Genomic DNA, 14,242 nt, shown 5'->3' on the forward strand with positions numbered 1-14,242 from the left:
TAAGAGCACCCGACTACTCTTACAGAGGTCATGAGTTCAATTCCCAGCAACCACATGGTGGCTCACAACCATCTGTAAAGAGATCCGATGACCTCTTCTGGTGTATCTGAAGACAGCGACAGTGTACTTGTATATAATAAATGAATAAATCTTTTAAAAAAAGAGAGAGAGATTGAATTCTCTATAGTGGTGATGGTGGTGCAGACATATATTTGTAGGCAAAACACCACAAACACAAAATTTAAAAAAATCTGCTGTACACAGTGGTATGTGTTCTTACTTTCTCAAAAGGAGATCATCTGTTTAAAAATCTTGAGGCTGTGCTCCAAAACTGTCTATGGGGAGCTGGCATAGGCTGTAAATCACATCCATGTTTGTCACCGTCATATCAGACACCACTGGTTTGGCTGGATTGTGTACCCCACATGGCAGAACAGTTTGTATAAAAGCAACACCACAGACTGTTTCATTTTAGAGTCCTCTGTTATGGGCTTTACCTCAAACTAACAGTTTTCTTCGCACTACATGGATGATCTGGTTTGAGTCTACACCCTCAAAGTATAAGCTCAAGCCAGCCTGGAATTCATTATGTATTCCAGGCTGCCTTGAATGTATGGGAATCCTCCTGACTCAGCCTCCAAACTTCTGAGATCACAGGCATGGACCGCCACAGTCGTCTGAAGGCAATGCTTCTAAAGCAGATACTTAGGAAATGATCGGGTATGGTGCTGCCTGAGTCAGGCCTCATGGGTAGTCTGTTTCAATTTCTTCCTGGCATGATGATGGTGATGAGAACCAAGATGGTTTACTGGACTCTTTGCAGACAATTTCATGGTGAGACAGTGAGAAATAAACAGGGAAGGCTCCAGTGATAGTTCACCTTTATTTAACTTTGGAATATCGATAAGCATTCCTGTCCATAATCTTGTTTAAATTTGTATCATGATCAGAAACTAAGTATGCTTAAAAATGAGCCAACCTGCATGTGAAAATATGTGAAAGTTCCCTCATACTTTGGAAATGACTTCTTCCTTTTTAATTGTCGTCTTTAGTCATGCATAGGTAATCCCAAGTTTTCTGTAGGTTGCTTAGCCAGCTCGGAAGTAGCACAAGGCTTTATAAACTTTTTGGGTTGGGTTACCACAGAGGTTTAGGTATAAGTTCCAGGTGGAAACAGATTCAAGGGCCATTAACATGTGCACAAACTGTAAAACTTTGGCATTTGTCACTTCTACTGTAATACTAAAACAAAGTGGAAATGAGGTATTTGGTAAGATTTTCACAAATGTCGCTCTTATGTTCCATGAGAACATGTACTAGGAGCAGATGCTCACAATTAGCAAACGTTCATTTTAACAAGAGAAAACAACAACACAGCCAAAACTTTCATTTGAATACCATTTAATAGGGACTACAAGGTGACTCAGTGGTTTAGAGCACTTATGCATCGGACCCACATTTGATTCCCAACACCCACACGGTGGAATATAACTATGTGTGACTCCCACTCCAGGGAACATGATGCCCGCTCATGCTCTCCACTGGCACCAGCCTGGATCTAGTACACAAATATACATGCATGCCCGCAAAACACTCATACATACAAAACTTTAAAATTTTTAAAGAGAACATTTAATGAAGGGTTTATTTACAGATATGTGTTCAGAATTAAATCAACCAGTGACGGACAAGCACTCAGGGGAAATACCATCTGAAAAGCAAGGTGTGTGTTGCTAGCTGAAAGCCACAGAAGGGAGGCTGCTAATCACAGAGAAGAACCAAAACCAAGGCCCAGCAGAGAAACAGGAGTAGGACAGATCTCGCCTCTTATGGGTTCAAACCTAGGAAGAAGTTCTAGGGAATCTGTCTCTAGAAGACAGAGACTGGGTTGCTAGACAGAGGTAGGGGGCCATCAACACAGAACCAGTACCACATACATTTCCTGATCTTCAGTTGTTCCAAAAGCAGCTCGCCAGAGTTCCAGGAACAGATGACACCGTCTGTTAAACAATACTCACTTAAGTCCCATTGAACATCTAGGTGCCTAGGAGCTTAAAATATGTTGCTTTGGTCCTAAACAGTCAATTTATACAAACAAAGTGTCTTAAGCTACTTTTAATCTTTCCATATAGCATTTATTTCCAGAATTCTTCATTCCCTATTCAAACTAATTCCAAATTTACACTCTGAATTGTTCCCTGCAGCCCCCGAGCTTCCTTTGATGTGTCTTCCTTGAGGCCCCTTTGTCTTCTAATTTAAATCTCTGCCCAGGTGACACGCTGCCACCCTTTGTTCCTGTGTATTATCCTTCTTCCTCTTCAGGTGTTTCAAACCTGTTCGGTTCATCACTAGTCCTCACCAGCCTGGTGTGCATTCCTGAGGTCTTCCATGCACTTCAGCCTTGGGTTCTTGGGACGTCCTCAAAATGCAGGGTTAGTTTTTTGTTTGTTTTGTTATTGTTGTTTTAAAAATCGTATTTGGAACATTTTCAGCTCTTCCTTAAATGGTTTTTAGGTTTTTGGGACACAGTCACTATCCTCCTGTCCCACTTAACAAAAGGCTGAGACAATCTAGCTTCAAACACTTTCTTTTTTCTCATTTGGCAGTGCAGGCAGTTAAACCAGTGTTTCACTCAGGCCAGATAAATGCTATGCCAACTAGCTTATATACCAAACTTCAAAGGCTTCCTTTCTTTTCTTTCTTTCTTTTTTTTTTTTTTTTTTTTAGTTATGTCTTCTCTTTCTATATATCATTGGAATAATTGTTATTTTTGCTTATCAAATTCACTGGTTTATTTACAATGTCCAAACTGCTTTTTTTAAATTCCACTTTAAGCATTTAAAAAAATCTTTTCAGTAATGTTTTGATCTCTACTAGTTCCATTTGAACTTTTTAAAAGTTTACACACACAAACACACACACACACACACACACACACACACACACACACACACACTTTAAAAACCAAACAAAAACAAGGAAAACAAGGTCTTACTGTGTAGCCCAACCTATCTTGGGACATGCTGCAATCCTCTTGCTTAAAAGAACAGAATTACAGACATGTATCACAGTTGACCTTGGGAATGTATCTCGACTCTCAGGTTTCACCAAGTTTGTATTTATTGATACTCTATTAATTACAGTTGATCTTAGCCAAAAGCTTGAGAAATCACTCACAGACACAGACACAAGCACCCACACACACACACATACTCACACATACTCGGTGATTTGTAGAAATACATATGGAAGTCAAGGACATCATGGGACATAAGTCCAATAATGAGAGACAAACACCACATATAGATTTTAAACATTGATAAAGATCTTAAAGGAGAAAATGAAAGTTATTACTAGAACCTGGGGAGGGTGTAGAAAGAGAATAGGTAGAGGACAGTAAACGAGTTCAGGTGCACAACTACAGGGATTCGCTTCAAATGCTCCACAGCACAGCAATGTAACTGCACAAAACAAAACCAAGCTTTTAAAATTAGCCAATAGAAGCCAGGCGTGCTGGTGCGTGTCCTTAATCCCAGCACTCTGGTGATAGCAGCAGGCATCTCTTTGTGAGTTCAAAGCCAGTCTGGTCTACATAGGGAGTTCCAGGCCAGATGAGGCTATGTGAGACTCATCTCAACAACAACATAAAGGTAGTAGGATTTCTGAATATTCCTAACAGAAAAATGATAAATATATAAATTGATATAATACACATTATGTCAATTATCCAGGTCTGATCTTTGCACATTATGTATGTATATTGAAATGACATACTTTACCTCCAAAATACATACAACTTCTAGATGGCAATTAAAAACATTAAACAATATTTCACATGTATTGTACAGTTTCTAGCTGTTTAAGGCAGGAGAGTCCATCTGGTCTATTACTCCTCCACAGTAGCAAGCAGATGTCTCCATAAACACATTCGCTGGTTAAAACAGGCAACTTTTTGGAAATAATTTATATGTAATGAACACAACTCCCTCACCAAAATCACTTGAGTAGGATCACACTAATCACAGTCTTTGAATCATCAGTTTGAACTCTTATTCAGGGCCTTCTTTGTTAGCACTCTCTAGTGGTCAATGGGTTGTCCCTTTCGGATGAGATTTCTGGTTTGCCTGCTGTAATGGCTTTTCTCCTGTTCAATGCTTGTAACTTCTGTAGAGGCTCTAGCACTATCACAAGAGGCACTGAAACCAGTGTTACCATAATTTATCTCAGGCGCACTAAGCTGTGTCTTCTGGAAAAATGATTTTTCACAGGGTCTGTCTCTACAGTCTCTTTTCCACATTCTGATCCCCAACTCCTAAAGATTTTCAGCAGTCATGGTCTTGATGGACTCTTTTGCATATTCTCAAGAAGTATTAGGGGGACATCTGAACCTGACAGCATCTATCCAAGCTCCCTGCATTTATATGGCCTCTACAGTATGATCTTTTTGGTGTCTGATGAGGTGTGACTTCTTGTTGAAGATACCACCACACTGACTGCACCTATAGGACTTAACTCTTGTGTGAATTGGCTCGTGCCTCATTAGATGTGATTTTCTAGTGAAAGATTTCCCACATTTACCACAAGTATAGGGCCTCTCTCCCGTATGGATTTTCTGATGGATCATAAGCTGTGTCTTCTCAAAAAAGGCTTTTTCACAACCATTGCACTTATAGGTCTTCTCTCCTGTATGATGTCTCTGATGCTTAATGAGTTGCACCTTTTGAACAAATGCTTTCCCACACTCACTGCATTCAAAGGGTTTCTCCCCCGTGTGAATTCTCTGATGCCGAAGGAGCTGTGGCTTCCATGCAAAGGCTTTCCCACAGTCACTGCATTCAAAGGGCTTCTCCCCAGTGTGGGTTCTCTTGTGATGAAGGAGGCTTGACTTCTCAGTGAAGGCTTTCCCACAGTCACCGCATTTGTAGGGTTTCTCACCCGTATGTGTTCTCTGGTGTGATACAACGCTTGACCTCTGAGAGAAGCCCCTTCCACACTCACTGCATTTGTAAGGTTTTTCCCCCGTGTGAGTTCTCTGATGTGTCAGGAGCTGCGACCTTCCAGGGAATGATTTCCCACACTCAGCACACCTGTGTGGTCTCTCCCCTAAGTGACTTTTTTGATGTGTCAGGAGCTGTAACTTTTCAGGGAATGTTTTTCCACACTCAGTACACCTATGTGGTCTCTCCCCTAAGTGACTTTTTTGATGTGTCAGGAGCTGTGACTTTTCAGGGAATGTTTTTCCACCCTCAGTACATCTATGTGGTCTCTCCCCTAAGTGAGTTTTTTGATGTCGCATTAGCTGTGACTTCTTGAAAAAGGCTTCTTCACAGTGATAACACTGATAGCTCTTCTCTCCTGTATGGGTCATGCGATGTTTAGTAAGTTGTGCCTTTCTGATGAAGGCCTCACCACATTCCCTGCTTCTCTGTGGTTTCTCTCCTGCATGAATCCTTTGATGCCTAATGAGAAGTGAGTTCCTCCTGAAGGCTTTTTTACACTTACTGCATACATAAGGTTTCTTCCCTCTATGTGACCTCCGATGAGTAATAAGTTGTGAATTCCAAAAGAAAGCTTTTCTACACTCACTACATTTATAGGGTTTTTCTCCTGTATGTGTTCTTCGGTGAATGATGAGTTTCAATTTCTGAGAGAAAGCTTTCCCACAGTCACTGCAACGATAAGGTTTACCCATTGTGTGAATTATCTCCTGCCTGTTTTGCTGTGACTTCCTGCTGTAGGCTTTCCCATGTGTGCAGAGCTTCTGTCCAGCATGAGTTCTCTGTTGCTGAATGACCAGGGACTTCCCACTGAAAGCCTTCTGACGTTCATCACAACCATCTGGTTCTACTGAGTGACTCTTTTGGTGAAGAGCAAGCAGGGACTTTTGTGCAAAAGTTTTCCCACATCCATTGCACTGATAGGGCTTCTCTCCTGTATGATTTCTCTGGTGTACAGTAAGCTGTGATTTCTTGTTAAAAATCCTACCACATTCCATACATAAATAGATCCCAGAATGTGTCATTTGGTTTGTAACAAGCTGTGACTCATTACTGTTTGCTTTTCTATACTTATTACAATCATGGAATTTTCTTTTACTGTAGGATCTGTCAAATTTTAGATAAAATAATAATTTCTTACTGACTTTACTTTTTATTCTTCCACAGTTACTTTTTGGAATAAAAAAATTTGAAGGATTTTTTACATTCTTTTCACTTGTACCACATATATGGAATCTCATTTCTAAATAAACAGAGTTCATGCTTGGCTGAAACAGTTTCTCCAAAACATTATCTCCATTGCCTCTTTCCATCCTTTTAAGCTTGTCTTGTTTATCTTGAGGCCATGGCTCAGAATTACTGTTTAGCCAGATTTCTAAAAAGAAAAGAGAAATGTACCACACTATATGAATTCTTCAGTGATTGTATTTATAAATAAAATTTCTAAAATAAAGCCTACTATCCTGGGAAGAAGGTAAACCCTCATATAATATATGCTAATTAGAACTAATTGGTTTTCTGTTTGTCTTGGAAACAGTTTTTCTATGTAGCTCACACAGACCTCAAACTAAAAATCCTCCTGACTTAAATCTCATAAATACTAGAACTCCAGGCATTTGTCCTGGATAATGAAACATAAAAATTAAATTCTGAATTTCAAATGATATAAATATGCAGTAACCTGTGATTTTCGAGTATATGTCTAGAACTCAGATGCAAAAGATCATAAAAGGCAGGTAACTACTCATACAAAATATACTGAAAACTGAGAAATAAACAAATATTAACATTGTAACACACTCAGCTTTTGAATGATATTAAAAAAAAAAAACAAACCTTGGCTGAGATGCAGAGCAAGCACAGGCTACCAACCTTATATCTGGAAGATGAGAAGCCCTAATTTTCCATACCATAATTACATTACAAAAACCCTCAGTAGCTGGTAATGGTGACCCACTTTTTTTAAAAAGTTTTTTTAACAAAGGGTTTCTCTGTGTAGCCCGGGCTGACCTCGAACTCAGAGACCCACCTGCTTCTTCCTCCCAAGTGCTGGGGTAAAAGGCCTGTGCCACTACTGCCTGGAGTTGGCCCACGTTTTTAGTCCTAGTACTTGGATGGCAGAGAGGCAGGTGGATCTCTGTCAGTTTGAAACCCGTCTGGTCGACATAGCAAGTTCCAGGCCACACAGTGGGCTCCTGTCTTAATCAATCAATCAATCAATCAATCAATCATGGAAGGAAGGACAGAAACCATCTCAGAGCCAGCAAAATGACTTAGTGAGTTAAAGGTGTCTGCTGTCAAGCATGATGGCTTAAGTTCATTCCCCAGAACCCACACAGTAGAAGAAGAGAACAAACACACAAAATAAAAATGAAAAGAAAAATCCCTTTAAATAATCTCCCTTAAGATCATCAACTGAGGGCTGGAGAGATGGCTCAGTGGTTAAGAGCACCGACTGCTCTTCCAAAGGTCCTGAGTTCAAATCCCAGCAACCACATGGTGGCTTACAACCATCTGTAATGAGATCTGATGCCCTCTTCTGGTGTGTCTGAACAGCTACAGTGTACTTATATATAAAAAATGAATAAATATTAAAAAAAATTACAGAAAAAAAAATAACCCTTTAAAAAAAAAAAAAAGATCATCAACTGAGAGGCTAGAGAGATGGCTCAGTGGTTACTGACTGCTCTTCCAGAGGCTCTGAGTTCAATTCCCAGCAAGCACATGGTGGCTCACAACCATCTGTAATGGGATCCGATGCCCTCTTCTGGTGTGTCTGAAGACAGAGACAGTGTACTTATATGCATAAAATAAACAAATCTGTTTTTTAAAAAAATACATCAACTGAATCACTGGCATCAGTAACTTGACCATCACTAAAACAATTTTTGCCTTTAAAATATTTGTATTAATTTTTTTATTTGTGTGTACATGCTCAGCATACATACATGTTTGAAAATCAAAGGGCAGCTTGAGTCAGTTCTTTTCGCGTGCCATGTGGGGTTCAGGAATCAAACTAAGGGTATCATGGTTGGTTGCAAATGCCTTTATTGACTGAGCCATCTCAACACCTGCTCTGAAGGTCAGGCTGAACTTAGACTTGCGGTGTTCCTTCTGTCTCAGCATCTCAAATTTACTGTTATCAACATTTGACATTAATCCTTTTTTTAATTGGGCCAATAATTAAACCTATAAACAAATATATATGTGTATCATATATAGATGATGCTAACAATAGAAGTTATTGCAAACCATGAGAAGGTTTTATGTAACTTTAGAATGGGCAGATCAAAAGTTCAAGGTTATTCCTGATTACTTAACGAACTTGAGACGAGCCTGGAAGACCCTATTCAAAGAAAAAAAAAATATTTGTATTACATTAGGATAGTATTTTTCCTTTTAAGTGCAATTACATTTGAATTCCACATGATTGCTGATTAAACTTGTTCACTGTACTGATTTTTCTGTAATTTTGCTTGTGTTCTGGTAATGGGAATTGAACCGAAGGCCTTGTGCAAGTTATGCAAACCCATCCAGTCCTGTTTCTCTTTTTGAGAGAAGGACTCACTGTGAATTCTGGACTCAAATGCATGATAAAGTCTAGGCTGGCTTCCAATTTACTTCACAGGTGGTAAGATTAGAAGCATGTGCTTCCTCGGGTGATTTTGCTGAATATTTTGAGGATTTCAGAGAGAGAGAGAGAGAGAGAGAGAGAGAGAGAGAGAGAGAGAGAGAGAGAGAGGTATTTTATTTTTTTTTTTTAGATAGCACCTCTGTACATAGACCTGGTTGTCTTGGAACTCTCTCTGTAGATTATGCTGGCCTCAAACTTACAGAGATCTGCCTATTTCTACCTCCTGAGAGCTGGAATTAAGGCACGTGCCACCATGTCCAGATTACTGAATACTTGAAAGTGACGTTGTGGATCACTGTCCTCTGAGAATAGCAACTTAATACATGCTGGAGTCATCTGAGAAGAGGAAATCTCAACTGAGAAAAATGCCCCATCATATTTGCCTATAGGCAAGGTTGTAAAAAATCAATCATTTTCCTGATGGATGATTGATGTGGAAGGGCCCAGCCCACTGTGGGCGGTGCCATCCTTTAGTAGGTGGTCCTGGGGTGTCTTTTTTTTTTTTTTTAAAAGATTTTATTTTATTGTATATGAGTACACTGTAGCTGCCTTCAGACACACCAGAAGAGGGCATCAGATCTCATTACAGATGGTTGTGAGCCACCATGTGGTTGCTGGGATTTGAACTCAGGACCTCAGGAAGAGCATTCGGTGCTCTTAACCACTGAGCCATCTCTCCAGCCCCGTCCTGGGGTGTCTTAAGAAAAGAAACTGAGCAAACCAGGAGGAACAGGCCAATAAGTAGCACTCCTCTATCTTACTTAAGTTCAGAGATGGATTACCCTTTTCCTGAGAGACAAGTTTTTTGGTGGGGAATAAAGGTAGCATCCAATTATCAAATATTAGAATCTGAGAGAAGGAACCAACAAGTGCTGCTGATATGAAAGAGAACAAAATAAAGACCTGATGGTTCATGCACAGATATGAGGGGAAGTAAAGTCTATAGTTTTTGTTTGAGTTTTGTTTTTGTTGCTGTTTGGGTTGCTCTTTTAAGATGGAGTTCCTTCTGTACCCTTGGCTGTCTTGAAATTCACTCTGTAGACCAGCTTGGCCTTGAACTCACAGAGATCTGTCTGCCTCTGCCTCCCAAGTGCTGGGATTAAAGCCATGCCCGACCGCCAGTCAGCTTAAATCTGGTGATTAAAAACAAGAATCATAAGATAAAAATAGAGTCTATCTACAGAATTTGCAGCAAGCCATTTTATGAATTATGAGAGAAAGAAACAGTAATTTTGTGTTTTTGTGAGGTTTTTTTTTTTGACAAATATCTCACTTAGCCAATCAAACTCACTGTGTAACCGATAGCCTTGAACTCCTTATCCTCCTGCTTCTACTTCCTGAGTGGTGGGCCTAAAGGCACACACCACGATGCCCAGACTCAAAGACTGTACTTTTAAAATAAAAATAAAGGGCTGGAGATATGACTCAGTGGTTAAAAGCACTCGTTGCTCTTGTGAAAGATCCAGGCTTGCTTTCCAGTACTCATATGGTGGCTCAAAACTCATTCATAACTTCAGTTCCAAGGGACATGATGCCTTCTTCTGACCTCCTTGAGCACCAGGCACACATGGTGCATATAACACATATTCAGGCAAAATATTCACACATATGACATAGGTAAATCTAAGAAAAATCCACGTAAGATTATAGATTATGTTTATCGAATCCCAGCTACTTGGGAGCCTTGCAAATTCATATCACATCTGGGAAACTTAATGAGATCCCTGTCCTTAATAAAAAAAAAAACACTGGAAAGTCTGGCATGGTGGTACATGCTTTTAATCTCAGTACTGAGGAGGCAGAGTTGGGAGGATCAAAGCCAGCTTGGCCAACAAAGCAAGTTCCAGAACAGCCAGGGCTACATAGTAAAACTCTGTCTCAAAGACAAACCAAAAAGGAGTTGGGATGTAGTTCAGTAGTAGATTACTTGCTTAGTCTATATAAGATACTGGCATCAGCTGGGGATTTAGCTCAGTGGTAGAGTGCTTACCTAGGGAAGCGCAAGGCCCCCTGGTTCGGTCCCCAGCTCGAAAAAAAAAAAAAAAAAAAAAAAAAAAAAAAAAAAAAAAAAGATACTGGCATCAATCCCTAGTACTGCAAACCCTGTGTATATATAAACTCAAAGGTTTAGGAATAGAATTGTGTCAAAAAATAAAAACGAGGGGTTGGGGATTTAGCTCAGTGGTAGAGCGCTTGCCTAGCAAGCACAAGGCCCTGGGTTTGGTCCCCAGCTCCGAAAATAAATAAATAAATAAATAAATAATAAAAAAAATAAAAAAATAAAAACGAAAACAAACAAACAAAAAAAACCCCATTAACCTAGGCATAACAGCTTATGCCTGTAATCCCAGCACTCTAAAGCACGATGTGTGCCAGGCTAATTACACACTGCTGCTATTGTGTGGGGCACGTGCTTACTTCTGCACTTTGTGTCTGTCACATGCTGGCATACAGAATCCTTAATTCTACCTACTTCTCCAAAATAATAGTCCTACTTCTGACTTCAGCACAGCATCTAGTAATCTTTAAAAAACTCTGACAGATTGAAAGTTTTATCATGATTTCCAGGCCTTTATAGCCCTTTTTTCCTCCCCCGACTCTTCTACCACATCTCATAAATACTCTGAAATATTTAATTACAAAGATATTTTCTGCCCTGGGACCTTTGCCACCATAGCTGTCTCAAGATTTAGGAACTTTAAATAAAAATCTATGAACAACACTTCAAATGTACTCACCTGTTCCTGAAAATTTTAAAACTAAATTTTTACCTTTCCTAATGTTTGTGATTTCTTACCTAAAAAGTTTTGAGTTAGGATTTCTTCATCCATTATCCGTGACTCTTCTTGGTCTAGCTTGAAAGCTACATCAGGTTTGATGGTTTGATTACCTATAAATTAGAAGCAGAGAATTTGAGCCCAGTTGCTTTAGTTGAGAGACTCAAGCATAAAGAAATTTTATTATAAAGGCCAGGAAATATTGGCCTGGAGAGATGGTTCAGCGTTTAAGAGCATATGCCAGGGTTCAGTTCCCAGCACAGTAATTCATAATCATATGTAATTCTAGTTCCTCTGTGGGCACCAGACATGTATGTGATGCAAATGCATACAAGCAAAACACACATGCACACAAAATACATGAATCTAAAAGAACCGTTAAAGACCACAAAATAAAGCAAGTGAGAGAAAAAAATCATTATATATATATATATACAGGAATGGTATATAAATGAGGAAATTTGAAATTTGAGACTAATATCTAAATCAGCAAACACAGCAAAGGAATGCTTACTAGCCACACACTAAATTACAGCAGAAACTCTCACCCAAGAAGACAAGGCTGCTGCAGTTCTCCAACATCACATCTCTGTATAAACTCTTTTGAGTAGGGCTAAGCAGCTGCCACTCGTCCCAGGAGAAGTCTACAGCCACATCCTCAAATGATATCTGAAAAGCACAATCTCTGTTTGATGTGAAGTGACTCTCGTGGGGCTTTGTGGGACACAGGCTTGGGTCTCCGTGGCAGACAACCTCCGTGGTCTCCGACTGCTAGCACTGGTGTTAGGCTTTTAAGTGACCTCACCGACCGCAGGACATAAGGATTGAAGAGAAGTGGTGCCCTGTCATAGATTAGGCTCTCAGAGAATGTAACTTCCTTCTTAAGAGTTCTTTCTCTCCCTAGGAAAGTCTGAGCCACATACAGCAAGAAACCAAGGCTCAAACGTTCCTACGAAGACGTAAGAACTGGATCTTCTCCTTAGTGCACCTTGAGATGGCCTCAATCTTTTTGAACATCTGGTATTATGTGTTATTCAAGACTCTGTTCAAGAACCAGAGATAGAAGAAACCAATAAACCACAGAAACTGTAAGATAAATGCTTTTTTCTCAGCTGCGCATCATTGGGATGAATAAATACTGTGATATAATAATATATTATTAAGATGAAAGAAAATGTTATTCAAGTTTGTATAATTGTGAGCTGGATGTGGTTGATTCACATCTGTAATCCCGGGTACTAGGGAGGCTGGGGTGGGCCAGCCTTAGCTACATAGCAAGACTTCCCTGACTAGGAGTGGTGGTTTACGCATCGAGTTCTAGGCCAGCCAAGGGTACACAGTGTCTTACTTGGGGTTTCCATTGCTGTGAAGAGACGCCGTGACCAAGGCAAGAAGACAGTATTTAATTGGGGCTGGCTTACAGTTTCAGAGGTTCAGTCCATTGTCATCATGGCAGGAAACACAACAGCATCCAGACAGACATGGTGAGAAGGAGCTGAGAGTCCTACATCTTTATCCAAAGGCAGCCTGAAGAAGACTAACTTTTGCACTGGGCACAACCTGAGCATAGGAGTCCTCAAAGCCTACCTACACAGTGACACACTTCCTCCTCCAATAAGGCCACAAGTACTCAAACATGTGCGTCTACGGAGGCCACCCTTTCCACACAGTGAGACCTGTAGAGAATGCCTTGTGTACTGTACGGATGCATCACCTGTCAATTAAAAAGCCTACGGTCTACGGCTTAGGCAGTAAATAGAGGTGGGATATCTGGGAGAGAGCCAGGCATGGGGAGATTCACAGGGAAAGTGTGAGGAGATAAGTACCTGAGCATAGGTAACCAGGCACATGGCAAAATGTAGGTTAAAATAATTGACTTATCTAAGGCTTTGTTGTGGATTTGGTCTGACGCTTGCATTATGTTATTTGAGTTCCCAAAATTGGATGAGAATTCATAATGTAAGACACTGAGGGTCCCTGACACCAGTTGGTTCTGATTGGTGAACAAAGCTGTCAGATGCCAATGGCTAGGCAAGGAGACAGAGATGGGACTTTAGGGTTCACCAGCAAGGGGTTGAAGAGCAAAAGGAGAACCACCATGCTGGGAAGTCAAAACACTCAGGCCTGAGAAGTGCAGGGAGGGAGAGCAAACCAAACACGTAAGAGCAGGGAAAGAGCAGCCCCAGGGGTTCCCCCAATTGGGTCCTGAGTGGCCAGAGTGGAATATAGGTTTTAGTAAGTAATAATTCAGGAGTATGGGAGGGGAGAGTGTGCTAGCTATGTGGATGTTTGGGAATGGCTTAGCCATTGAGCTGACTAAGGCATATTAAATATAAGGTTCTCTCTCTCTCTCTCTCTCTCTCTCTCTCTCTCTCTCTCTCTCTCTCTCTGTGTGTGTGTGTGTGTGTGTGTGTGTGTGTGTGTCCGCGCACACACACACACGCGTTTCATTCAGGAACTCAGAACACTGGGGTGGGTAGTGAGGAACTGGTCGTTCTGCTGCTGCCAGGGCAATGATGCCTACTGCATACAGTTTTGATCTAATCAGAGTAGAGTCTAGCTATATGGTCAAGGTATTTGTAAATATATTTTGAGTCTGAGTTTTATTTCTGGGAGCATGGGGCTAGGAGGAAGAGCCAGCTGTAACATCTACAAAATGGTGCTCAACTTATGGCAATTAGAACTCAAGCTTACATCCTAAAAAGACCCGTGTATCCAATTAGACAAGATGGATGAAACAAAGAAAGGCAGGCCTACAGGAGCCGGATGTAGATCGCTCCTGAGAGACACAGCCAGAATATAGCAAATACAGAGGCGAATGCCAGCAGCAAACC

The 14,242-nt window shown here is 40.5% G+C and overlaps 1 protein-coding gene across 8 annotated transcripts in view; it reads right to left on the minus strand.

Annotated features, from left to right (window-relative positions):
* Nucleotides 1–864: 864 nt before the first annotated feature.
* Znf605 (zinc finger protein 605) overlaps nt 865–14,242 on the minus strand; it is a 31,409-nt gene continuing 18,031 nt past the window's right edge. For 5 of the 8 annotated variants that reach the window (XM_032886368.1, XM_032886366.1, XM_032886365.1 and 2 more), the window contains exons 3-5: nt 11,957–12,077; nt 11,429–11,521; nt 3,655–6,372 (exon numbers count right to left, since the gene is read on the minus strand). In XM_032886368.1, the coding sequence (XP_032742259.1) occupies nt 4,418–6,372; nt 11,429–11,521; nt 11,957–12,077 (2,169 nt within the window). In that variant the 3' untranslated portion in view covers nt 3,655–4,417. Of the gene's footprint in view, nt 2,001–3,654; nt 6,373–7,882; nt 8,344–11,428; nt 11,522–11,956; nt 12,078–14,242 lie in introns of those variants that run through there. The other 3 variants (XR_004385984.1, XM_032886370.1, XR_004385983.1) reach the window with 3 other exon arrangements.

The sequence above is a fragment of the Rattus rattus genome, chromosome 16, assembly GCF_011064425.1.
Source record: "Rattus rattus isolate New Zealand chromosome 16, Rrattus_CSIRO_v1, whole genome shotgun sequence".
Lineage (NCBI taxonomy): Eukaryota > Metazoa > Chordata > Mammalia > Rodentia > Muridae > Rattus > Rattus rattus.